The sequence below is a fragment of the Vipera berus genome, assembly GCF_964194415.1.
Source record: "Vipera berus genome assembly, chromosome: 12".
NCBI classification, from domain to species: domain Eukaryota; kingdom Metazoa; phylum Chordata; class Lepidosauria; order Squamata; family Viperidae; genus Vipera; species Vipera berus.
In genome coordinates, this window is record NC_138215.1 from 1,813,871 (window position 1) to 1,838,909 (window position 25,039).

The 25,039-nt window shown below is 42.9% G+C and overlaps 1 protein-coding gene across 1 annotated transcript in view; it reads left to right on the plus strand.

Annotated features, from left to right (window-relative positions):
- The window catches only part of IQCH (IQ motif containing H), a gene marked incomplete at its 3' end in the record, with an annotated part of 123,738 nt that overhangs the window by 75,769 nt on the left and 22,930 nt on the right, over positions 1–25,039 (plus strand). The window contains exons 11-12 of the mRNA XM_081337333.1: positions 14,129–14,249; positions 17,318–17,604. Coding sequence (XP_081193459.1) covers positions 14,129–14,249; positions 17,318–17,604 — 408 coding nt within the window. The remainder of the gene's footprint in view (positions 1–14,128; positions 14,250–17,317; positions 17,605–25,039) is intronic.

Below are 25,039 nucleotides of genomic sequence, written 5' to 3' on the forward strand. Positions count from 1 at the left end.
TCCCACATCCCAATACCTGCCTTGCCTTGCGGCGGCGATACCATCAACAATAGCCCCATCCACTTCTTCTGGTTGCTGGCAGCCACTCGCAGCAGGAGGCAACATGGTGCCTTGCCCCGGTGCTGCCACTTGTGGCAAGACGCCATGTGGAAAATTGTGCTGGTACCACCGCTCATGCGTGCCATGGCCCAACGTGCCACATGGCCTCCTGCCGTGAGTGGCGGCACCAGTGTGACACATCACATGGCCTCCTGCTGCAAGCAGCAGCACCGGTGTGACGCACTACGTGCCATTCTGCTGTGAGTGGTGGCACCAGCGCGACACACCACATGGTGTCCTGCCACCAGCAGCCACAAGCGGCCACAGAAGAAGTCAGGCAGTGGCACAACAGGTGCCTGGCTGCAGCAGTCCTGAGGTAAGCAGGTAAGACATCCCCCGAAAATAAGACCTGGTGCCTCTTTTGGAAGCAAACAAAAAATAAGATGTAAATCAGGTGTTATTTTCAGGGAAGCACAGTATTAGAAAGATGCCATGCATTTTTAACAGTTTGATTCCATCATCTCAAAAAGAAGATCCCTAATGTAGATGTACTGAAAAATTCCTTGCGAGCAAAATGCCGCCTAATGCATTGCTTGCCAAGCGGCCTGCAGCACAAGTCCTTCCCCCTCTGTATATGCATTGCACAGACACTCAGGTTAAAAAGGGGCAGGGGTTCAATCATATTATTATTGCCATTATCTTGATTTTTTTCACCCCATCCTGTGTTTGCTGCTGTATTAATTCCCAGAATGACCCTTGAAGTAACAGTATTCCTGCTGACACATTCGTGGGCACCTGCAAATTTTGCCCCGCTACATAATTTAATATTTTTAAAGTCACCAAGTTAAAATAAAGAACCAGGAGCTAGTATATTGCAAAGCAAACCACCAGCATCAGGCATAAATTATGTTTCCATCAGTGGCTTCTGGGACCACAGAAGCAATCTTAATATGAATGGCAGATAGGTTTACTGGTTGAAAGAAAAGTTGGGCCTCTGGTGGAGAGGGTTGGGACCAAGGCCTCGGCTGCGCCAAGCGGGTGGAGAAGGGAAAGCGGGATTGCTGCAGGACTTGGCTGGCAACTCATAGTGGTGACAGACATCCGCCTGGGAGGGGAGTAAGGACTCTTTAACAGGAAGGAGGAGGCATTTCAGGGCAACCTCCTGCTAATTTTCAAGTTCCCATTGCCAGGACTTCCAAATGAGTGAAGTGGAGCCAAAAACCCGGAAGTGTACTCATGGCCCTCAACAGTCTGCAATTGGGACTGGAATTTCCATTGCTGAGCAAGTCCCAAAGATGCTTTTTTCAAAAGGCAGCTGGACTTCTGTTGTTTTTCCTTGAGCATGTTTTCCTTCTCATCCAAGAAGCTTCTTCAGTTCTGATTCAGTGATGGAGAATGGAAGAAGCTTCTTGGATGAGAAGCGAAATGTCTTCAAGGAAAAACAACAGAAGTCCAGCTGCCTTTTGAAAAAACACCTTTGGGACAAACCTGGCCTGGAGGACTGGAATCTCCATAGAGGTTGCTGAGCACGGTAGCATTTACGTGAGTCATGCCTGATCTTATAACTTTTTTTGCCACAGTTGTTGAGTGAATCACAGTTGTAAGTCACATTTTTCAGTGCCGTTGTAACTTTGAATGGTTGCTCAATGAATGGTTGTAAGTCCAGGACTACCTGTAATAAATTTGCCAAAGCCTAACCATTGGTTAATAATATCAACTTCCCCTTACTGCAAATTAAGGTGCTAAGGGGGAAAAACTGGAAATAAAAATTGTGGGTTTATTTCTGACTGAGTTACACTTCTTGTCCCTTAATTTCAAGCTCTTGTTTTTTTATGTCCACTACATTGGATTTACACAAAGCTTTCCCCAAACCCTTTAATGTGTTGCACACCGGTGCTATAGTTGCACTTCTGCGGGCTTTAAACACTTTCTGGAAATATAATCCAAAGTACTGCCTAAAGCTACTATTTTATATTTTTGCTCCAACATTGCAGGATTCTAGGAAAACCTAGTGTGGAATCAGTTCAGGCCACCTAGAAAAGATTATTCCTTTTGCTGAGACTCCACCCCAAATTTTGTGTTGGGACAAATTGTAAAAAGGTTCAGGGAAGGGAAACCAGATTGATCCAAGGCCTGGAAACTGAGGCCTGTGTGAAAAAAATGAGAGGATTAGATTGGAAGGTTGAGAAAAGATTCGTTAGCAGTTTTAAAATAACTGAAAGGACATATGAAAGAGCCCTGGGGGCACAGCGGTTGGAATGCAGCAGTGCAGGCTGACTCTGCCCACTGCCAGGAGTTCGATCCTGACCGGCTCCAGGTTGACTCAGCCTTCCATCCCTCCGATGTCGGTAAAGTGAGGAACCAGATTGTTGGGGGGGGGTCATAAGCTCACATTTGTGACCCACCCAGAAAGTGCTGTAAAGCGGTATGGAGCAGTATATAGGTAGTCCTCAACTTACAACCACAATTGAGCCCAAAATTTATGTTGATAAGTGAGACCTTTGTTAAGTGAGTTTTGTCCCATTTTACGACTTTGCTTGCCATAATTATTAAGTGAATTGCTGCAGTTCTTGAGTTAGTAACATGGCTTCACTTTTGATTTTGCTTGTTGGAAGGTCGCAAAAGGTAATTATATGACCCTAAGACACTGCAGCCTTCACAAATATGGGTCAGTGGCCAAGTATCTAAATTTTATTCACATAACCATGGGGATGCTCCCATGACTGTTGAGTGTGAAAAATGGTCATAAGTCACTTTTTCAGTGCCCTTGTAATTTGAACAGTCTCCAAATGAACTGTTAATAAGTCGAGGACACTTCCATCTGAATTGGAAGAGCCACTGAGTGATTTGTAGGTGTTAGTCAATCAGGTGGCACCTTACCATCACCAGGCTGCAGAATACAGCAGGGGTGGGCAACTCTGGCAACTTTATGACCTGTGGACTTCCACTCCCAGAATTCCTAAGCCAACATGGCTGGCTTCAGGAATTCAGGCAGAATTCAGGGAGTGGAAGCCCACAGGTCATAAAATTTCCATAGTTGCCCACCCCTGGAATACAGAAACATTTGCAGTTTATTCAAAGGACATTGTAGGAGAACATCTATGTTAATCTACAGTACCAAAAACAAGGGAGTCTACTAGCACCTTTTCAGATAAACTGATTTTATTAAAAGATTTCTGTGTGATGAGCCACAGCTTGCTTCATCGGATGCATCAGATTGCAAGATCGCGTGTTCACAGAGAGACGGACACATGAGCTGGGTAACGATGCATTTATTCAGGAACAGAATGAATCTGGAGCAAAGGGGATACCTGGCGTCTATTTATACCTGCCCAGGTGAATCGCAACCAATTGATTCAAACCTGGGCTTCCCGCCAGTGCAGGTGGCCAATAGGTTTAAACCCTGGCTTCCCGCCAGGGCTGACCATGCCTGGGGCTGTCAACTGCTTGAGCCATTCAGGCTTTTCCCGCGTAAACGGTTATAGCCCGGAGCTGTCCAGCCTCCTGCTGTGCTGTTCCATTGTGTATGCTGAGTAGCATACACTGCAAGATAAAGTGAGCTGTAGCACCTGAAAGCATCTGCCCTTTAATGACATCCATAGATTTAATACTTTTTTCAATTAAACTAATCAGTTGATTAATTTTTTTCTATTGGGCTTTTAATCTGCAATCCAGTATAACACTGTGGCCCTGAATATTATCATCATGATTATCAATATATTATATCATTCATGTCTAGCTTTTTTTAAGCACTGACAACTTTTTTCTATTTTTGCTCTTGAAACAAGCAACAGGCCAGCCAAGCCCATATATAACGATAAGTTTTACAATTTTGTGATCTTAAGAAACAAGCAAAATCTCTTAAATTTCTAAATAATTATTGAAACAAACTCTCTTCACTGGGAACTCCCTAGATAAGGTTTCTTCTCATTTTATCGTCACAACAATCCTCTGATGTTGCATCTGATGAAGTGAGCTGTGATTCATGAAAACCTTTGTGTTTTAATAAAATGTGTTATTATGAGAAAGTCCTGCCAAGGGCCTCCTGATTTTTAACTTACTCAGAACCACTCTTTCAGCCAGAGTCAGCCCTCCAGCTTAGCACAATCATTTTGCATTGCATCCTCAAATCTAAGTATGTATTGTGTGAGTGTATGTCGGGGTGTTGAGATGCACATAACAAAGGCACGGCAAAGGGGATGAAGTTCCTTGATTTCTAACCATCTCACCTTTCCATTTCATGCCTTTTTTCACTCTGCATCCATCTTTCTTTCAGAAATAAATTGCAGTCTCCACAGAGTATTGCCTCTGAATGCCAAGGATTAAAACCTCCCTTTGTTACCGAATGCTCTTGCGTTTAGATATCAAAGTATTACTTTATGAGCACGGGCATGCTTTAATGTCCTATTACAGTACGGAGACCTGCTTTTGATAATGAAGACATTGTGTCATCGACCTAAGCTGCCAGATACCAAACATATGCTGGCAGGTTATTAAAAAAAATCAGCTTTGTGATAAAAGACTATCCTGCAGGCTAAGAGTACATGGCAATAGACTCTCCATTCCAGTAGAGTTATTAGAAATGAGAATATGACTCTAAGCGCTAAATTATGTTAATACTTACAAATAGCATCATTTGCATAGCAGTTTATGACACGATCCCAAGGTTTTTTCTTCATCGGTATGTAGCAGGGCAACGATTAAGCATAAAGCAGTTTATAGGAGTTCCTACTGTGTGTTGCTATTCTATTTTCAAATGTAGCCCAGTTGTTGAATCCTTGAGACACAACGATGACCACCCTGACCAGGACAAACACCCGGCTTCAAGAGACGATCTATTGTCCAAGGATGTATAGAGTCATTTCAATCTGAAACAAACTGTACTCACTTCTCAGTATTTAGTTCCAGTAGTTAGCATCTGTGGCACTCTCTCGTAGGTTGACTGATATGGAATCTGGTAAGAAGCTCTTAAGCTCTTAAGAAAACCAAGATCATGGCATCTGGCCCTCTCAATTCCTGGCAAATAGATGGGGAAGAAATGGAGGTAGTGACAGATTTTGTTTTCCTGGGCTCCAAGATCACTGCAGATGGGGACTGTAGCCAAGAAATTAAAAGACGCTTGCTCCTGGGAAGGAAAGCCATGGCAAATCTAGACAGCACACTAAAAAGCAGAGACATCACCCTGTCAACAAAAGTGCGTATAGTCAAGGCTATGGTCTTCCCAGTTGCAATGTATGGCAGTGAAAGTTGGACCATAAGAAAGGCTGAGCGCCAAAGAATTGAGGCCTTTGAACTCTGGTGCTGGAGAAGACTCTTGCGAGTCCCTTGGACTGCAAGGCGATCAAACCGGTCAGTCCTAGAGGAGATCAATCCTGACTGCTCTTTAGAAGGCCAGATCCTGAAGCTAAAACTCAAATACTTTGGCCACCTAATGAGAAGGAAGGACTCACTGGAGAAGAGCCTAATGCTGGGAAAGATCGAGGGCAATAGAAGAACGGGACGACAGAGAATGAGGTGGCTGGATGGAGTCACTGAAGCAGTAGGCGTGAGCTTAAATGGACTCCAGAAGATGGTAGAAGACAGGAAGGCCTGGAGGAATGTTGTCCATAGGGTCGCGATGAGTCGGACATGACTTCGCAGCTAACAACAACAAAGAAGCTCTTTGATGACCATTGATGAACTAACTTCTAAGCCTCTCCAGCCATGGGACAAAATGAGAAATGGACTGGAGCAAAACACCTTGGAAAGAGAGAAGGAAGGTCATCCCGTTTCCAACTCAAAACAAGATGCCGTTCAATGGCAAGAAAAGCAAGATCCAGCACTTAGGCGGGAAAAACCAGATGTATAGGTACCAGATAGGCAGTAGTGCCTGTGAGAGGGATCTAGGTGTCCTAGTGGACAGTCACTCAAGTATGAGCCAGCAGTGTGCTGCAGCTGCCAAAAATGCCAACACAGTCCAAAAAGATAGCATCAAGATCACAAGAAGTGATAATACTGCTTTATACTGCACTGGTAAGACCACACTTGGAATTCTCGGTCCAGTTCTGGTCACCACAATACAAAAAAGATGCTGAGACCCTAGAAAGAATGCAGAAAAGAGCAACAAAGATGATTAAGGGTCTGGAGGCTAAATCCTATGAATAACAGCTACAGGAATTAGTATATTTACAGTAGCTTAATGAAGAGAAGACTGAGGGGAAATATGATAGAAGTCTTCAAATACGTGAAGGGCTGCTACAGGGAAGAGGATATCAAATTATTCCCCATAGCACCTGAGGGTAGGACAACAAGCAATGTGTGGAAGCTCATCAGAGTTAGATCCAACTATTAAGCAGAGGAATAGCTTGCCTCCCGGAATTGTGGTGCTCCATTGCTGGAAGTTTTCAGCAGAGGATTCGATAACCATTAGAAGACCTCCAAGGTCTCTTCCAACTCTAAGAAATGAACTCCTGGTTCATAAGAAGTTGTAGTTCTTTGTGAAAGATTAGCTTTGGAAGAACTTTGGGCTGTAGGGGTTGCAGATGTTTGCAAGATGCAACAGGGGGTAGCTGTCACTTTCCTGCTCTTCTCTATGAGCTTCCCAAAGCCATTTGGCTGGGCACTCCAGGATACAGATGGATCTTTGCTATGAGGCAGCCAGGCAGTTTATGACTTCTTAGTGCTTCATGGTCTTAACTATAAGGGCGTAATCTTTGTTTGGGGGCCTCTTTACTCCAGTGCAAGAAGCAAACTAGTGAAGAGTCTTGTCAAAGTCTCCGAGCTCCTGAGCATGACTGTTGATGAATCACCCCAGCTGTGCACCCTCTAAGGCAGTGTTCCTCAACCTCACAGCTGGCTAGGGAATTCTGGGAGTTGAAGTCCACAAGTCTTAAAGTTGCCATCTTTGGAGAGCCCCTGCTCTAAGGAGATGGATTTCTTCACCTAGAGTGCTAAATAGAACTAGCTGTGAGATGGGACTGTGTGTGTTTCCCTTCTCTCCCAAAGCTTTGAAGACATTCTTCCTTTATTGTACCAAGTGGAACACCTGTCTAAAACAGCATTTATCTAGACTTTATTTATATGTGGGAAAATAGATAAAATAATCATGTTTTACCTAGATAAAGTATATTGATTGGCATGTAAAAACAGTTCCCTTCAGACAACTTGCCCTTGATGGATTTTACTTTTTCTAACCTCATGAGCATGTTGTGGAAAACAAAGGCTAACAATACAAGGAAAATGTCTTTTCTAGATGACTGTGGGAGTTTTCATGTCTACATTTTCCCCTCTTCTGCTTAAAAAGCAATGATTCAACCATCATGAGCTCGATTGGCTGCCTTGGTGACACAAAATATTGGGGCGGAGGTGTCGTCTGGCTCCCCCCCCCATCATGCATAGAATCCACCATAGCTTTGGAGAAGGAGGATTAGGGTGTCCTTTACCCCTGCTCCCCTAAAGACAGCATCTGTACTTAACTTTCACCAGATGCGGCTGGGAAACAATGAGCAGTTCTCCTTTTAGCTTGCGTACAATGGTTACATCTCAAGACCCGATTGTGGCCTTGAACCAACAAACCTGGCATTTGTGGCAGTAGGATTTTGATAGCTGCATCTGAATATTGTGTAACTTAATAGTGGATGCTAAAATTATATTAGTTAACAGGAGAGGCCTCCGCTCATCTCTCCACTCCATGGCTGTCAATAGGATGTCATGTTGTGTTTACCGATTACATCAGAAAACATGCTGGGCCGGGGCTGCTCAGTTGGCTATTATTATATTTAATGTGGCTACTGGTGTTTAGATTTCAGGTGATTCCCTGATTCCTTAGTAAAATAACAAGGCACCACAATTATATCCCTTGGTTAAATTCCTAGGACCTTCGATAATCAGATATACAAGCTGTTGGCTTACATGTCCTATTGATTTAATATTCTTCTAATCAGTACATAAAGCTATGGGCCTGCGGTGTTAATTTTTCATATGCTTACAAAGCACCCTTTGATTTTCTGTCACGCGTTAATTACAGCATTTTGCCATTAAATAGGAAGCTTTGTGTAAACTAATTACTAGGTAATCATTGTCTACCGAGAGAGCCGTGCTGTTTGGTACCTTTTATTTTATTTGGGAAAATTCAGAGATCTCGCAGTCTGGAACCACTATACCTTCCAGCCATTAGCTCTCACTAATTCATAGCATTATTGTGTTAAGATTGTAGGAGTTGTAATTGTTGTGGTATCAGTGCTGTTAATTACCGGAGTAAACAGTTGAAATTGTGCCAAGGTCTATTGTACAAAGCAGAGAAAAGGGGGTTTAAATGTTACCATCTGGGGATGAAGACTTTGCAAATGGTGCAAAGCAGCAGCTAAGGCCCCTCAGAGCTTCAGGGTTTGAGGCCATATGGACCCAGAATATTTGCAATCAATTGGATTTCCCTGCCAGTTTTTACCAATAACAGTGCACAGAGGAGGAGGATAAGATAAGATGGAGAAAGAAAATCAGGAATTGGTTAGTCCTGTCGCCTGCTGTAACCCGCCTATATGAAATTGAAATGTTTATTTTGCTGAATTTGAAGAGGCAGACAGAGACGCTAAACACAAATGTGCAAATTTAGCCATGTGTAAATATCACTATGAGATTATTATTATTATTTTTAAAAAAGAGGCTTGTATTGGTTAATACAGGGTTGCACTGAATTTCTGCAGCTGATTGATTGATTGATTGATTGATTGATTGTATTGTGGCATTTATAGATTTTTCCCCCTACAAGTAAAAGGAAAAGCATTGCTTTTAGCCACGGTGAAGAAATAAAAAAATTTCATTCTCATAAATCCTGAGAAGATAACTGTATTTGTTTCTAGTTCTATTTCTTTTCTTTTCTTTTTTCTTTTCTATTAGTTTATAATATAAAATACAATAGAAAATATGGGCAGGAAAAGGATGCGTTAATTTGCACACTTCCCATCAACTTCAACAAAGTGTCTTGAATGTGTCTTAGCAATGAGACTCTGTCTGATTAAACATTAAACATAAATCCTAAATCTGCAGGATTTCTGTTTCGGGGAGGGGCATTAAGGCAGGAGATTCTGAGTGTTTCGATTTTGCATAAATATAAGTTAAAAAATTGAACCCACAGAATAGCTTGTTAATGCTTGTTAATTAAAGAAAAATACCTTCTGCATATTAATGAAGGTCATCACCATCAGTTACCTTTGCCACAATTAGGCTTTTAATTTAAGCCCATTGACAAAATAAATTGCCCAGACTCTGCCCAAAATAAAATAAATGACAGTAAGAATGATTTAGCAATAGTACTGTGAGCACAGCTGCTCCTCCTGTGGAACTTAAGCACGTGTCAATATTTTGGAACGTTGCAAACTTCACTTCTTTCTTCACTTTAGCATTTTTCCTTTTTTAAAAAATATGTTTATTTCAGAATATTTTATGCTTGGTGCTTTAGCTCACTGGGGAGCTTGCTTTAGCAGTCCTGTTGGTTTATTTTCTATTTAGCTGAGACGGGATGTCAAGGAAGCACAAGGCAAAGCTGTGCTTGCCGATGGAGCATTCCTCCTCAGTCCCAGTCCCCGCCCCCCCACACACACACAGAGCCTGGAGCTGTGGGGCAGGAAACCACGTCCTTTCCACTTTGTGCATTTGTGCAAATTCAGAATGCAGAAGAACTACCTCAGCGAGGCCCACATGGTGTGGGAAAATAGTGGTGGAAGGTTGGAGAGAATCGCTCTCCTCCTGGTCACTAGCCAACAGCTGTGCCATTGAAGCACAGTCTACACTCTCCACTCCGACAGTGGCTACCCTCAGCCTGTGCGCTGATCCCGAGCGAAGGGCCAGTAATGGGAAGAAGCCGAAGCCAGGCCGAGGGGAGATAATGCTGCCTAAGGAGAGACTTGTGCGGAAGGCCCTCGCCATTTGGTCCGACACAAGGCGCTAGGCGGGCAAATCGCTTCCCATCCAGCTGAAATGGGCCATTAGGTATCAAGGAAAATTGTCTTTCACTCCTTTCAGCAGATGGAGCAAATATTTTACAAAGCCATTTTACATAGGAAAACCATTTGCGGGACTCGGTAATGGCAGCTGTTTTACATGATGTTACCTTCCAAAAGATGACATCTCACGAAAAAAAGGGGGGGAAATCAGGACTTTTGTTAATTTTTAAATTTTCAGCAGCACACTCAAGCATGCAGCCCTAAAAGCCACATTTCAATTCTAAGTAAGCGTGGCTGGTGATGGATTGCTTCCCAAAAAATTTCCTGCATTTTTTTGCTCTTTTGTGTAGGCCCCAGATAGTAACAGAAAATGTACAACAAAACAAACTGTGGAGTGCGTATAAGCCATCGGCCTGCGTTGGAGGGGAGGGAATTTCCACGCTTTGTGGGTTAATCTGTTCAAAGGGCCGAAGCCTGGAGCAGTTTCAAACTGGGGGAAGACAGTTTCGTTTCTTCACCAGGTCCTCAGAAAGAACTTTAAATCACAGCAATCATTTAGAAACCAGATGGGGAAGAAGCCCATTTAAGAAATATATCAACATTGATGCTATTGATCGACGAGCCATTTGTGGACAGATAATTAGATTTACAGGTAGTCCTCGACTTACGACCACAATTGAGGCAACATTTTCCACTGCTAAGTGACACAGTTGTTATGCCCCAGTTTACGACCTTTCTTGCCACACTTGTTAAGGGAGTCACTGCAGTTGTGAAATTAATAACTTGGTTGTGAAGTGAATTCGGCTTCCTCATTGACTTTGCTCGTGAGAAGGTCACAAAAGAGGATTCCATGACCCCAGGACCCTGCAACCGTCATACATACGAGTCAGTTGCCAAGCATCTGAATTTTGATTACATGACCATGGGGATGCTGCAGCGGTCGTAAGTGCGAAAAACGTTCATAAGTCGCTTTTTTCAGTGCCGTTGTAACTTCAAATGGTCACTAAATGGACTGTTGTAAGTTGAGGACCACCTGTACAGTTTTACTGTTTCATTTTTATTACTACAATCTCTCTTCCACCGCCTCTTTTTTCCTTATGAAATTATTCCTTTATGTCCTCCTCCGATCCACAGGTTTTTAAGAAGAGACTGGATGGCCATTTGTCCAAGATGGCTGTTAGGGTCACCTGCTTGAGCCGAGGGTTGGACTAGAACAGAGGTCCCCAACCTTTTGGGCACTGGGGGCCGGTTTTGTGGAGAGAGGTTTTTCTGCGGACTGGAGGGGGCCTGGTTTTGTGTGCTGCCTGCATCCCGTGGATGGGGCTTTGCTTGTTTCTTTGGACCGGTTGCTGGCATGTCGCGGCCCAGTACTGGTCCACAGACTGGGGGTTGGGGACCCCTGGACTAGAAGAACTCCAAGGTCCCTTCCAACTCTGTTATTCTGTTATGATCTGTTATGATCCTCCAAGGTGGTTGAAAGAACCTGGGGGGGGGGCATGGCTGGACCCAAACCTCCTTCCCCGAGCCCGGCGGTCTTCTTACTAACTTCCCCCCTTCCTCAACAAAGGGACCTCCTAGAAGTCAGAACATCTCCACTCCTTCAAGTTCATTGCAAACAGAAGACAAACCCTTTGAACTGTCATGGTACGAAAAGACACATTAGAAAGATCTGGTGGGGGGGGAGTGTTTTCAGATTGGAAATAAATATCTCAGATATTAAATATCCTGAGATCTAACCCAGGAAGATCAGAGAGAATGGCCTTTCCTAATTTGATGATAATAAGACCAAAGCAACTTAACGGTATATATTGATTTGCAGGCAGCACATCTTACCAGCGTTAATCAATGAAAAGCGCATTTTTGTGGACTGTGCAGTCTTCCCTTCCCTCCCTGCGCTCCATATGGGAAATCGTTAATTCTCTCTGGTTCCCAAATTAGTTATACGTGAAAGGAACCACAGTCATTCATTCTTCCGACTCTTGTCTATATGGTCCTCTTGCAGGGCCCTGGAATTTGCAGCCTGTTAAGGCATTCCTCCTCAGCGTAGCTCCGCACATTTTCACTTTGCCAACGGTAGGAAAAAGTCACAGGCCAAGAGAAAGTTTGCCATTCATGGTTGCCACTCTTAATACCAAGTGACCTTGCAGCACAAACAGAGCTCCCTTACACACAGCCTCTCACCCCTTCTTAAGAAGTGTAACGTGTCCAAAGGCTTTCTGTAAAACCAGGAATTCTGAACAACCAAATAATAATAATAATTACGTACACAACAGTGTGAAATCTTAATGGCCAGTCCTTTAGCTGGTATTGTCCTTCATTCTCACTAAGTTCTTCCCAAGAACCTAGGATGTTGTAATGTATTAGTTTATGGAATTGTTGTCAATCTACAGACTTTATAAGTGTCTTTCAAGAGTTTTTGATAGGGCACCCAGTGTGTCAATAACCACTGGGATCACTGGGATCACTAATAATGATAATACTGACATTGACAAAATCCCCATCAAAAGGCAGCTTTGCTTGGAGCAGCTTACATCCTGTGGCAATACCAAGCATCCACATCTGCCTATTCCAGGTCCTCAGAAAGAATTTGATAGATGGACAAAACTACCAGATCCAGTCTGAACATCTGGCTAGCTGTGCACTGAACCATAATAGTAATATGCTGCCCGACTCCCAACAAATCAGTTAATTCTTTTAAAGAGTAATAATAACCCCATAAGATAGAACTTCCCTTTGCAAAAACAGCAGGTTGGGCTTGTTTAGTCTTACACTGTGCAGCTCCTTGTTTTCTGCTTGTTCCCCTGGATTCAAGATAGGCTGTACGGCATATAACCTCCAGGAGATCCCTCTTGCACCTTTACAGACGTGATTCAGAAAGATTCAGCTGTGTTCAGGGATTTTCTGTCTATGGGCAGTAGATGTCCCAAATAAGTTAACCAAGCCACATGCTAAAGAGGCAGCTGTTCTCTTTCCAGACAGTCCAAAAATACAGTTTGGGGTCTGAAATTCAGAAGCTGACCTTGGATAAATGGAAAAGGGCAGATGTCCTCACCTCTTTCGTGGACAAAGCACAGATTCCCAACACAAAACATTTAAAAGTGGACAGAGCGCATCTTCAGCAGGAGGACGAGGGAGATGTTTCACCCGCCTGTTCCAGTCAGGAGGAGCAACCACTGAGTCCCAAGATTGTGGTGTGAAGGGGCAATTAGTCCTCTTTGGAGCATGGGACATTTCTAATTTCAAGGGTCGTGAAGCAGAAGGGAAAGGGCTCAAGGGGAAAAGGGAAGTGATTGTGAAGTAGTGAGAGAAGAGTGACCTGGAACATGATGTACAAAGTTCCCAAATTTGATGTGCTTGCTCAGCTTCCAGACTGTGGGCCAGATTGACACCGTGAAGTTAAGACCTGGGTCTGGGTTGTTGCCTTTTGTGTGTGTGCAAATCTGTGGTTGTTTTAGGCCCTTGGGGAGCATCCTACATGGTCTGCCTCTTGTCTCAGCATCCTTTTAAGTCCTGCACCCAAATGATCCCAGTTTTACCTATCTGGTCTTTGATTTAATTGAGGGCAGTTTTGATGAGGGACCAACAGCCCAAACAATATAAGTCAGAGATGGCTTGTGAGGTTGGACAACAGCCGAGGAGAGGACATCCGAGCCAAAACAAGAGCTAAGATCGAAATTAGCCTCTCCAACGCTAACTATCTCAGGGCATTAGGGGAGAGAATGGGTGCACGTGAAAACTATATGGAGTGCAGAAATGGGGAAGAGTCCGCAAATGTGGGTTCTACGTGTAAGCCCAGAAGAGAAAGTGGGGGAAAGCCTTTGAGTAAAGAGATAATCCATATCATTTTAAGGGAAATAAATAGAGCTTCCCAATAGGCTAATATGAATGGCTTTGATCTCTTCAACCCCCATTTGTGTTGCTGTTGTTAAATCGGGGGCGAAAAAAGAAATATATTCCCTTTCTTTTTTAAGGGGGCGGGGGGGGGGAAACGGACCCCAAAGTTCCCAGATACATGAAAGAAGATAGGGGAAACATTTAAAAAAGACTTCCTGGCTGTGGTTAAACAGTAACCACACTGCCTGTTGGAGGCCTGGTTTTTAATCACCCCACAAGCCGTTTTCATTTCTGCAGTAAAATTGCTTGTGGTTCTATTTAATTTGTTTCTGCAGGAACCAGCTTTGGTGAAGCTCTCTCAGGAGCTGCCGGGCCTTTTAGCACAGCACGCCCAGGCTGTCAATGGAAAACGATTTCCTACATGGGGGAAATTCCTCCAAACGTTTGTGAGTCAAGGTAAATAAGACTGCTACATTCCTGCTAAGTGCTATCAGGGATAATTATATCGCCAACACTTTCTTCTCGTTCACTGGTATATTTCTTCACCTCCATCCTCTTTCCTTCCCCATTACAGCTTTTATCTTTTTAAGAATGAAATACAGACAGCCATCTTTGATCTCGCCAATTTTGGACAGGATGCGCCTGCCAGGATGGAAAGAAGGATGTGTTTATTCATGTGAATGATCTTGAGGCTCCCAGCTCACTCCCTTCTCTAAAGTTACCCCATAGTTAAATTTTTATCCCACTTTGGGATGATAAAATGGACATCATAAATGGCAAAATTGTTTAGAGAGGCTGTCCCTGGGTATCTGATGATATTAGTGGCCTTGGGGTGAGGGGAGTCCCATTGTGGTGTTGTGAAAATGCCCAAGTGCGAGTCATGGACATCACAGCATAGAGGAGCAATTGTGAAAATTGATGTAAGTTCTTTTTGTGTTCTGTGTTTCTTTACTCACAAACTGACTAGTTGGAACTGGTCAGGAACGGGAGCAATAATGCTAATGCCTCCTTAAGTAACACCAGCTGCCTGCAATTAGTGCAGGTTCGCGTCCCACCAGGCTCAAGGTTGACTCAGCCTTCCATCCTTCCCAGGTAGGTAAAATGAGGACCCAGGACCCAGATTGTTGGGGGCAATTAAGCTGACTTTGTAATAATGCCGCTTGGGGGGTGTATGAAAGCCCTAATAAGCAGGCATATACATAGAATGAAGGCTACTGCTAAGCTTGTAAGCCGCCCTGAGTCTTCGGAGAAGGGCGGGATATAAATGGAATTTAAAAAAAAATAAAAAAAAATAAAGGGGATCACTGAATCCTCTTCTTTCATCAGTTCTGTTCAGCTACTTCTCTGGCCTCTGAAGAACACGAGACATTTTCAAGCAGAGTTTTGCAGTCATGTTTAAGAATTAGAAGCTTCATATATCAAGAACCATATATACATACGTGCATGCATACCTATATACATACATCTGTGCGCATATATACAGCAAATACCTCTTCCCTCCTTGGAGGTCCGAGGTGGTGGATGGGTTTATTCTAACGTGTCTTTCTGATGTTCTTGACCTGGTGATTCTTCTGCTGTACAGAAAATTAGAACCCTCCAACAAGAGGTGTGTAACAGTAAAGAGGACTTTCAGATTGGTCAGAAAATGTTTATGGTTCCTTACAATCCAGGGAGGAGAATCCTTGATGTGCAGGACTTACGTTGTCAACACTGAGTCTCCTCTATCTGCCTACCACCACTGGATGCTTTTTCCCTCTCCTTTCCTGTCCTCCTGCTCCGAAGGGGAAAGAGAGAATATGGGCAGATTAAAAAGAGAACATAGAATAACAGAGTTGGAAGGGGTCTTGGAGGTCTTCTAGTCCAACCCCCTCCTCAGGCAGTAAACCATATACTATTTCAGACAAAAGGTCCAGTCTCTTTTTGAAAGCCTCCAGTCATGGAACTTCCACAACTTCTGAAAGTAACCAGTCTCATTGCCTTCACGGTACTTTTCTTCATTCAGGGGGAATAAAATGGAATGGAATGGAACAGAATATAATAGAATTGGATCTTGGAGGTCTTCTAGTCCTCAAGCAGGAGGACCTATACCATCTCAAACAAGAGACTGTCTAGCCTCTTCTTAAAAATCTCCACTGATGGAGCGCCCAGGATTTCTGGACACAAGCTGTTCCACTGGTTAATTGTCCTCACTATCAGGAAGTTTCTCCTTAATTCCAGATTGCTTCTCTCTTTGATCAGTTTCCAACCATTGTTTCTTGTCCTGCCCTCTGGTGCTTTGGAGAATAACGTGACCCCCCTCTTCTTAGTGGCAGCCCCTCAAATACTGGGACAGTACTATCATGTCTCCCCTGTTTCTTCTTTTCTTTAGACTAGCCAAACCCAAGTCCTGCAGCCGTTCTTCGTATGTTTTAGTCTCCAGGCCTTTGATCATCTCAGTTGCTCTTTTCTGATTTTTTCCCAAACTCTCAACATCTTTTTTGTGATATGGTGACTAAAATTGGCTGCAGTATTCCAGGTGTGGTCTTAGTAGGGTTTTACAAAGCGGTACTAATACTTTGTGTGATCTTGATTTTATGCCTCTGTTTATATAACCCAGGAATATATTAGCTTTTTTGGTGGCGGCTGCACACTGCTGGCTCATAATCAAGTGATCATCCACTAGGACTCCAAGGTCCGTCTCACAGTTACTGTTTTTGAGTCAGTTTTCACCTAATCTGTACTCGTACCTTTGGTTTTTCCTGCCTAGGTGTAAAACCTTGCTTTTCTCCACATTAAATTTCATGTTGTTCGATAGGGCCCATTATCTGTCAAGATCTTTTTTGATCCTGAGCTTGTCTTCTGGGGTATTGGCTATTCCTGTCAGTTTGGTGTCATCTGCAAATTTGATGAGTTCCCCTTCTATTCCCTCATCTAAGTCATTGATGAAGATATTGAAGAGTCCTGGGCCTAAGATGGAGCCTTGTGGTACCCCACTGCTTATTTCTTTCCATGTGGATGTAGTGCCATTGAAGACTACTCGTTGAGTATGGCTTGCCAGCCAACTACAGATGCATCTGGTGGTGATGATGTTGTCTATTCCATCTTTTTATAGCTTACCAAAAAGTAGGTTGTGGTCTACCTTACCAAATGCCTTACTAAAGTCTAAGTATACTATAAATAAGAAGCTCTTCTATTTTCCTACACCAAGAAATGGATTTATTTATTTAAAATTTAGATTGCCAAGACCACCAACTCAATGTTAGAATCAGTAGTGGGGTTTCTCTCTTTGTAACTGCCCAGTGTCGCTGTTAATACAGCCTGCACCTAATTATAACCACAACCGCCAAAGAAACTGAGCCTTACCAGCCCAGGCAAAGTCAGAATCAATTTGCCCATTGAACCAGGAGCAGCTTCTACACCACTGATGGAATTAAATTTATTTACTTTTGGAAACTCCGCTTGATATAAGGCTGTCACAGTAGTTTTAAAAAGAATCCCTTTGGCGTGAATGAGTGGCTTGATGGTGCTCTTGTTTCCCCGACCAGGTGGAGTCATAGAAGCCTTCCCACCTTCAGACAGCCTCACCAGCCTCACCGTGGACATGCTGATTGAACCCACCGGGGAGGTCACGATGGTTTCCTGTGGGGACCAGTTTCACGCGGACGGTCCCTTGCGGTCTTCGGGAACTACCCTTCCTCAGGCTTCAGTTGAACCTGAGCTCCTAAATCAGCTGTGTTTTAAAATTGGAGAGGCCTGCAAATCCAGGGGAGTGGTTGGATACTTTTCCATCGACTTTGTGACTTTCATCCACCCGCAGACCTTGAGGCAGCAGGTGAGCCATAAAAGTAAAGCTTCGGTCCCTTTGGCACTCTCGCCAGTGCGGTAGAATCTCTGAATTCCTGGGGTCGGAGTGGGGTGCAGCAAAGGGTTTCCTTTCATTGCTACTGCACCCTAATCAACCCCAGATCCTCAGAAATATGTGCTGTGGAAAATCCGAAATAAATGCTCATCCCTTTTAGCCTTTAGGTTCAGGGACTATTCTACATGGTTTGCATTTCTCTGGGGATGCCTGCAAAATCTACATTTGTCATTTTAACCATCAGTTTTCTGTTCCTTGACGTCAAGGGGAGAGTATTAAAAACTGATTGGTAGATTCCTGGTGAAATATTTGTGTTTTAAGCCAGCAGAATAAATCAACCCAAGGGAATGGAGGTTTTCAGGAAAAGATTAGGCATCCATTTTTCAGGATGGTATAAGGTTTCCTGCCTTGGGCAGGTTGGACTAGAAGACCTCCAAAGTCCCTTTCAGCCCTATAATTCTGTGAATGGCCTCGTATAGAAGTCAATCTGTCCTAAGTGAATCTCCTCTGCATCCAGCCAAATTATTACTCATCTTCGGAAAAACAAAATATTTGGGAACAAAGCGAAACAAGGTTTGTTTTGATTTGGGAGCAAAACCTTCCATTTCACTCTGGCTGAGGTTCAGTTGTGGAGCCCAGCTAAATAGTTTGGTCTCTTTCTCTGTGTCTTTTTCTCCCCTGAACGGCTCTACGGCAGTCTTTGCCCTTTTGCCTTCTCCCCTCCTTTCATCGTCCACATCAGCCCCTCTTTGCTTGCCTCTTTCTCCCAGCGGTTCTACCTTGCAATTTCCTACGTTTCCCAGCTTGTGCCACAACTTTAGCATTACTTAAGCTGAGTTTTTCCCCCAACTTAATTAGATATAGAGGCAATTAATGATGCCATCTGTCTTGTTGTGTGTGAGAGAGATTACACCAAAGATTGTGCTTCTGAAAGCATTATTTTTTTGGCAAACTAGAAATCCTATTAGACTTGTTCAAACACTCTCACACTAATTTCCCAGTTCCCATTTTAGATCAGTAGCTCAAAGGCAGAAATAAATTCTCCAGAACTATTGTACACTCAGGCATCCATCAGGAATTATCTTTTACTGAAAATAACCAATGATCTATGTTATTTCACTAAACCTAAAAATTAAATATTTCATTGAACATCTGTTAACACTATAGTGAAAGAGTACTTAAATATCTCAAAATCCCAGAGTTTGTCATATGATATGAATCTTTTCAAAATCCAGAAAATTCTGCAGTACAAAATGGACAGGTTTTTACTGATAGCTCATAGATCTGAGATAATCCTTCAATTTTGGGGGGAGATGAAGCATGAAACTTGTTTAGGAGCTGCCATTGTTTGGGATGCCACCTACGAAGCAATTCAAAGTAACCTCAGAATTTGAGGGAACCATTGATCAGCCATGTGTGACTCCTGCACACAATCCCAGCCATGAGTCATGTTTCTTTCACTTCACTTTTGCTCTTCAACTTTTAGTGGAATAATAAAAAATAGTTTTGTCAATTGCTAGGACAGGGCCATGTGGGAAGAATTTCCTTCACTCTTTCAGCAAGTCTCCAGCAAGATTCTCGAGGTCCCTGTGGCTACTGCACTTTCTTCAGCACTTGGGAGCTAGTCACAAGAATTGCTAAATGATCAGAATAAGAGAGTTGGAAGGGACCTTGGAGGTCTTCTAGTCCAACACCTGCTTGTGCAGGAAACCCTGTACCATTTGTCTCTTCTTAAAATCCTTCAGTGATGGGGCTCCCACAAGGCAAAGTGGTTCCACTAGTTAATTGTTCTCACTGTCAGGAAACCTCTCCTTAGTTCTAGGTTGCTTCTCTCCTTGGCTAGTTTTCATTCACTGTTTCTTGTCTTGCCTTTGGATGCTTTGGAAAATAGGTTGACCCCCTCGTCTTTGTGGCCGCCCCTCAAATATTGGAACTCTGCTATCATGCCTCCTTCTTTTTGCTAGACTAAGGTAAAGGTTCCCCCGCAGATGTGTGCTAGTCGTTTCTTACTCTAGGGGCCGGTGCTCATCTCCGTTTCAAAGCCAAAAAGCCAGCGCTTGTCCGAGGACGTCTCCGTGGTCATGTGGTTGGTATGACTAGACGCCAAAGGCGCACGGAACGCTGTTACCTTCCCACCGTAGTGGTCCCTATTCTTCTACTTGCATTTTTACGTGCTTTCGAACTGCTAGGTTGGCAGAAGCTGGGACAAGTAACAGGCGCTCACTCTGTTATGCGGCACTCGGGATTCGACCCGCCAAACTGCCGACCTTCTGATCGACAAGCTCAGCATCCTAACCCACTGAGCCACCGCCTCCCTCTTTGCTAGACTAGACATACCCAATTCCTGCAACCCTTCTTCATATGTTTTAGCCTCCAGCCCCCTAATCATCTTTCTTGCTCTTCTCTGCAACAAATGGATACCACCTGGACAACTGAGAAAAAGAAATCATGGATTATATGTTTCAGATTATACAAGGAAGGTTTATAGAGTTGTGTAATATCTTGAGTTAGCTCAGATTTGTACACCATTTGTATTATAGCCATGGTTCTGAAAGAAAGAAGATGGAACAGAATGAAATGGACCAAAATTACAATTAGAAATAACATTGAATATATTTTCAATAATTGTTCATAGCAACTCAACTCATGTTCGGTAAGCCAATTACTGTGGTGTTTACTGCAAACATGGCCATGTTATCACATTACTTTAAGTAATGGGGCTGTTTCTATCTGTATAGTTTTTTTTCAATACAATACAAGCTAGTTTCATCTCCAAGGGAACTTACAGATTTTATGAACTGACTTTCCTCTCAAACAGTAAGAGAATTGATTGACAGTGAGAATCAAGACTTAAGTGGTTAGGTTCCTAATATGGAGAACTGCTGGTTGATAATATAATGGGGCCAAAGAGGAACTGCACAGTTCAGAGCAGGAACAAGCCAATTTTTAGAAACCACAACCAAACACCAGAACAATCAGGAGCAGCTTATCTAATAATTTTTTTTGTTATGGTCCACAACCAGAATCTACTTGCTATTGTGATTAAGGTGTTGGTCTATGACTTGAGAGGACCCCAGCTGAAATCCATGCTCAGCCATGGAAATTCCATGGGTGACTTTGGCCCAGATCCTTTTTCTCATCTCAAGATGTCTTGAGGTTAAAAATAAGGAATGATGTAGGTCTCCTTGAAGTTGTGAAAGAAAGCTACATGTCAAATTAGCAGATTACTTGTGGAGAGGCAGAATACGGAGCCTTAGTTGTCACTACCAGGCAAAGGGAACAAAAATGATGTCCAAAGAATGTGACAGTGATAGGATTTCTATTTTGGTTTGGAGTCTCCAGACAACACCTTTGCTTCTTCAGGCAGGAGCTTCTGGGTCTGTGGAATGCCCAAGGAAGCTTCTGAAGAAGACAGTTCATTTCCCCACGTCAATATTTCCTCCAGTCCCAAAACCTCTTTTGTGACTTCTGCTGGCTTAATTCTTGGTTAAGTGAAGGACTAGAAAGGTAAGCTAGAGAGGGCAGCCTGCTAAGGCCTGTGTTGCAGGAAAAAAGAGGGTAAAAAAACATTTGTACCAATTCTCTCCACCTACCTTAAGCCCAGAATTGTACCTCATTCCCAGATTGCACTGATCTTCATTGTTATTGCATGCTGAAGCATATTAATGAGTCTATCTTCCATATCAAGAAATTATTTTAGAAAAACAAATACATGTTCCTTTCTGATTAGCTACAAATTCATTTTTTTCAGTATCAATGAAGCATCTTTTAGTGATGGATTATATTCTAACTATATCTTAAGCAGGAATGCTAGAGAGCAAAACTTTTTTAAAGGCTGTTTTTTAAATACCTTCTCTATTCTTCAGCTAGGAAAAATAGTTGTCCATTTTTCCCTGACATTACTTTAATACCTTCTTCAATCTGTTATTTCACTGATTAAATGCTAGAAAGATCATGTAGGATTTTTTTTAATTTGTTTAGAAAACAGTTTTACAAATGACCCAGCTAGCCTGTTGAAAGGCATATGTAATTGGCTAAGGAGAGCTGAGTAGGTACATGAAGACTTTTCTCTTATCACGGCTAGGATGAAAGAAACCTGAAAGTTTTGATTCCCCAATGCAACTTTCATCATCACAAAGCAAAATGAAGCAAATCAAACCCTCAAGCAGACAATTAGTTTGAGAAAGGAAATGGAATCCCTTTATCTGAGTGACTTTTTGCTTGTCAAGATCTGCATTTCCCAGCCTTTGTTTCGTTGGCTCTTTATTTTTTCACAAATGCTATTAAAAGCAGAAGTTGGAATTACAAACAAACATTGTAAGGCAGGTTATTAATGAGACAATACATTTTGTAAAAACACGTAATCCTCCATTACACCTCAAAATATCCTGGGTGATTTTATAAATTGGGGGAATGAAAACATTTCCAGTATAATCCGCCAAGTGCTGCCTTAAGTCTGAAGCATCTCTGGGGCAAACGGTGCCTGCAGGCAGCCCTCCTCTACTCAGGCCCTCGGGGAATCTACTAAGGAGGACACTGGCGCTTAGGATGGCGTTGGAGAAAGGAGAAAATGCAGCTCTGACCAACTGCCATAGTCAGGACCGGTGGGGTTCATGCAGGGAGGGGCATTCCAGAAATTGCTTCCAATTTCCACCCACCATATCTATCCAATATCGATTCAGGAATTTGCCTTGCTTTGTAACCATCTCCCACTTGGGAATCTGAAGGAAAGAAAGATCCTGATTGTAGGAAGGAGCTGTGAAAACACACCTCAGGTCTTTTCTCTCATGGTGGCTGTGTAGGCCTGTGGGGAGATATTCTGCACACTGATTTTAGAGGGGAAGATTGGCAGAGCATTGGGGGTGGGGGGAACATATGAGGTAGGCTTATCCCAAAGGTGCTTTTTCAAAAGGCAACTGGACTTTCCTTTGTTTTTCACTTCTCATCCGAGAAGCTAGTCCAGTTGCCTTTTGAAAAAGCTCCTTTGGGACAACCATGACTGGGTGACTGAGAATCTCCATAGATAAGGTAGGTTTTTGCACAAGGATGCCAGAAAGGCCAGCATTTCTTAATGCTTAATGACTGACGAAATCTCTGGCATATTTAGCTTTTATTTTGGAAAACCTGAGTTCCTCTCTTTCAAAAGTGGCTGCCAAGTTATTTAGCTTCAGGAACGGATGCCTGTCTTGCGGAAAGCTTTTCCGCCCCCCGCCCCCGCCTCGCATCCTTAGAATTCTTTGAATGAAACCCTAAAAAAATTGGAAAGGGGGAAGTAGCAGATGTAATTTGTTTGAACTTTCAAACTGCCCTTAACTAAATCTGCTGCAGAAGAATATTTTACAGTCTGGAAATGGCAGCAAGAGGGACAGTGATTCTTCACGGTTGCTTTTTAATGCAACCCAATCCAAAGCGCATTTCTCTGAAATCTTCTCTTCTGGGACGGGGCTTTTTGATGTGTGGCTTGCAGGAGAGAGGCCTCGGCATGCTTGTTTCGAGGAGCTCATGCGAAGGCTTCCTCCTGTGGCTGCCCTTATGGAAATGGGGGAGTCTTCCCCTCTTGCCTCTTCTCGTGCCCTGGCACACCTCGTTCAAGTCTCAAGAACTGTCCGAGCACAGACGGCCAGATCAGCCCTACTTTTCAAAGTGTTTCAGAATCAAAAGGTCACAGTTGTCCCAGAGGAGTTTTTTTTCAACTGGCAACTGGGCTTTCTTGGTTTTTCCTAGAAGACGTTTCGCTTCTCATCCAAGAAGCTTTGTCAGTTCAGTTGAGTTCAGAAGCTTCTTGGATGAGAAACGAAACGTCTTCTAGGAAAAACCAAGAAAGTCCAGTCACCTTTTGAAAAAGCGCCTTTGGGACACCCCTGACCAGGATAGACCTCAAGGTCGTTTTGCCTTTCTTCACCCAAATAGGGAGTGAAAATTAGGCAGGGGGAGAAAACTAACTTGCGGACAAGGAAACAGAAAACCAAGTGCAGAATACAGAAGAGCAGAGGCGGAAGCCCCTTTTTGCTTGCACTTTTCCTTCAGCTGCTAGAAGGAAAAGGAGGCCAGGTGGTTCCTTGCCGGGATAAATGGCTGCTGTCCTTTTAGGTAGAACTTTTCCTTTTCCCTCGGCTTGGATGCGTGCACAGACTAAAATACACTAAAACCATAAGTAAGCTATAAATTACTCAGAAGTTACTAAAACATTAGAGCAGAATAATCGTATAATGGCCATCAGCAGCACATTTATGTTTGTGTTCTCACTGGCCAAACGTCTCCAGAATAGGAATCCGAATTTGCTGGCTGCAATCCTTCAGGAGCTGCCTTGCCTCCATGGTTGGTCTTTCACAGCAATAGTTGAACCCTTCTGTGCAGATAGTCTTCAACATTTAACCGCATTTGGGACCAGACACCCATTGCTAAGCAAGACGGTTGTTAAGTGAGTCGCAGCCAATTTGGTGACCTTTTTGTTGCAGTTGTTAAGCGAATTACTGCGGGTGTTAAGTGAATCACAAGGTTGTGAAGCAAACCCAGCTTTCCCCATTCTTTTCCCCAGTCTTGTCTGCCTGTCAGCAGCCAGCCAGACAAGACTGATCACATGAGCCGGGGATGCTGCAACGGTCATAAATATATGCCGGGTGCCATGATGGATTTTATCATTTGATGCTGGGATGATTGTAAGTGTGAGGACTGATTGAAATCCATTTTTTTCTGTGCCATTGTAACTTTGAACAGTCACTAAATGAACGGTTATAAGTCAAGGACTCTACCTGCAATTGGTTTTGGCTGGAATGTTTGGTAAATCAAAGTATTTCACCAGTCACCACTAGATGGCAGCCAAATCAGATAACTGTAATCCCAGCTAAAATGTTCAGTCCCATTGTGAATTGTAACCATAAGAAAGAGCACTCTCTTCTGATAACTGATTTGCATTAATATTTTACTAATTGGCATTTTTACTGTATAATCTAGCCTCTTTTAAAAAGCATACACAAAAAAGTAGGTGCACTCCCTGTAAAACTATAGAAGTCAAAACTGGAGGCAGAAAACAATTAAATGGAATGAAGAAAAGTGATAATTTAGCAATTGTTTAAGAATTTATGCTTCCCAGTCCTTCTCAGATTTTAAAACTGAAACATTTGTGTGCCTCCTGTAAAGAATGATGCCATAACTGTGGCTTTTATTCACTCTGAACATTTATATTTTACACAGTATCTCCTGTGTTGTTGGGGTGTTGCAAAGAAATAATAATAATCTGAATTAAAATAAGAATAATTAAAATTAGTAATAGTAATAATAATCTGAAAACCTAAAGCTGTATTCACATGGAATCCCTGCTCAGCACTGTGTGAATATACAACCAAGATATTGCAATGGAATTTGAACTGGACAAATGTGTCAGCCTCATCATCAACAAGCGAAAAAT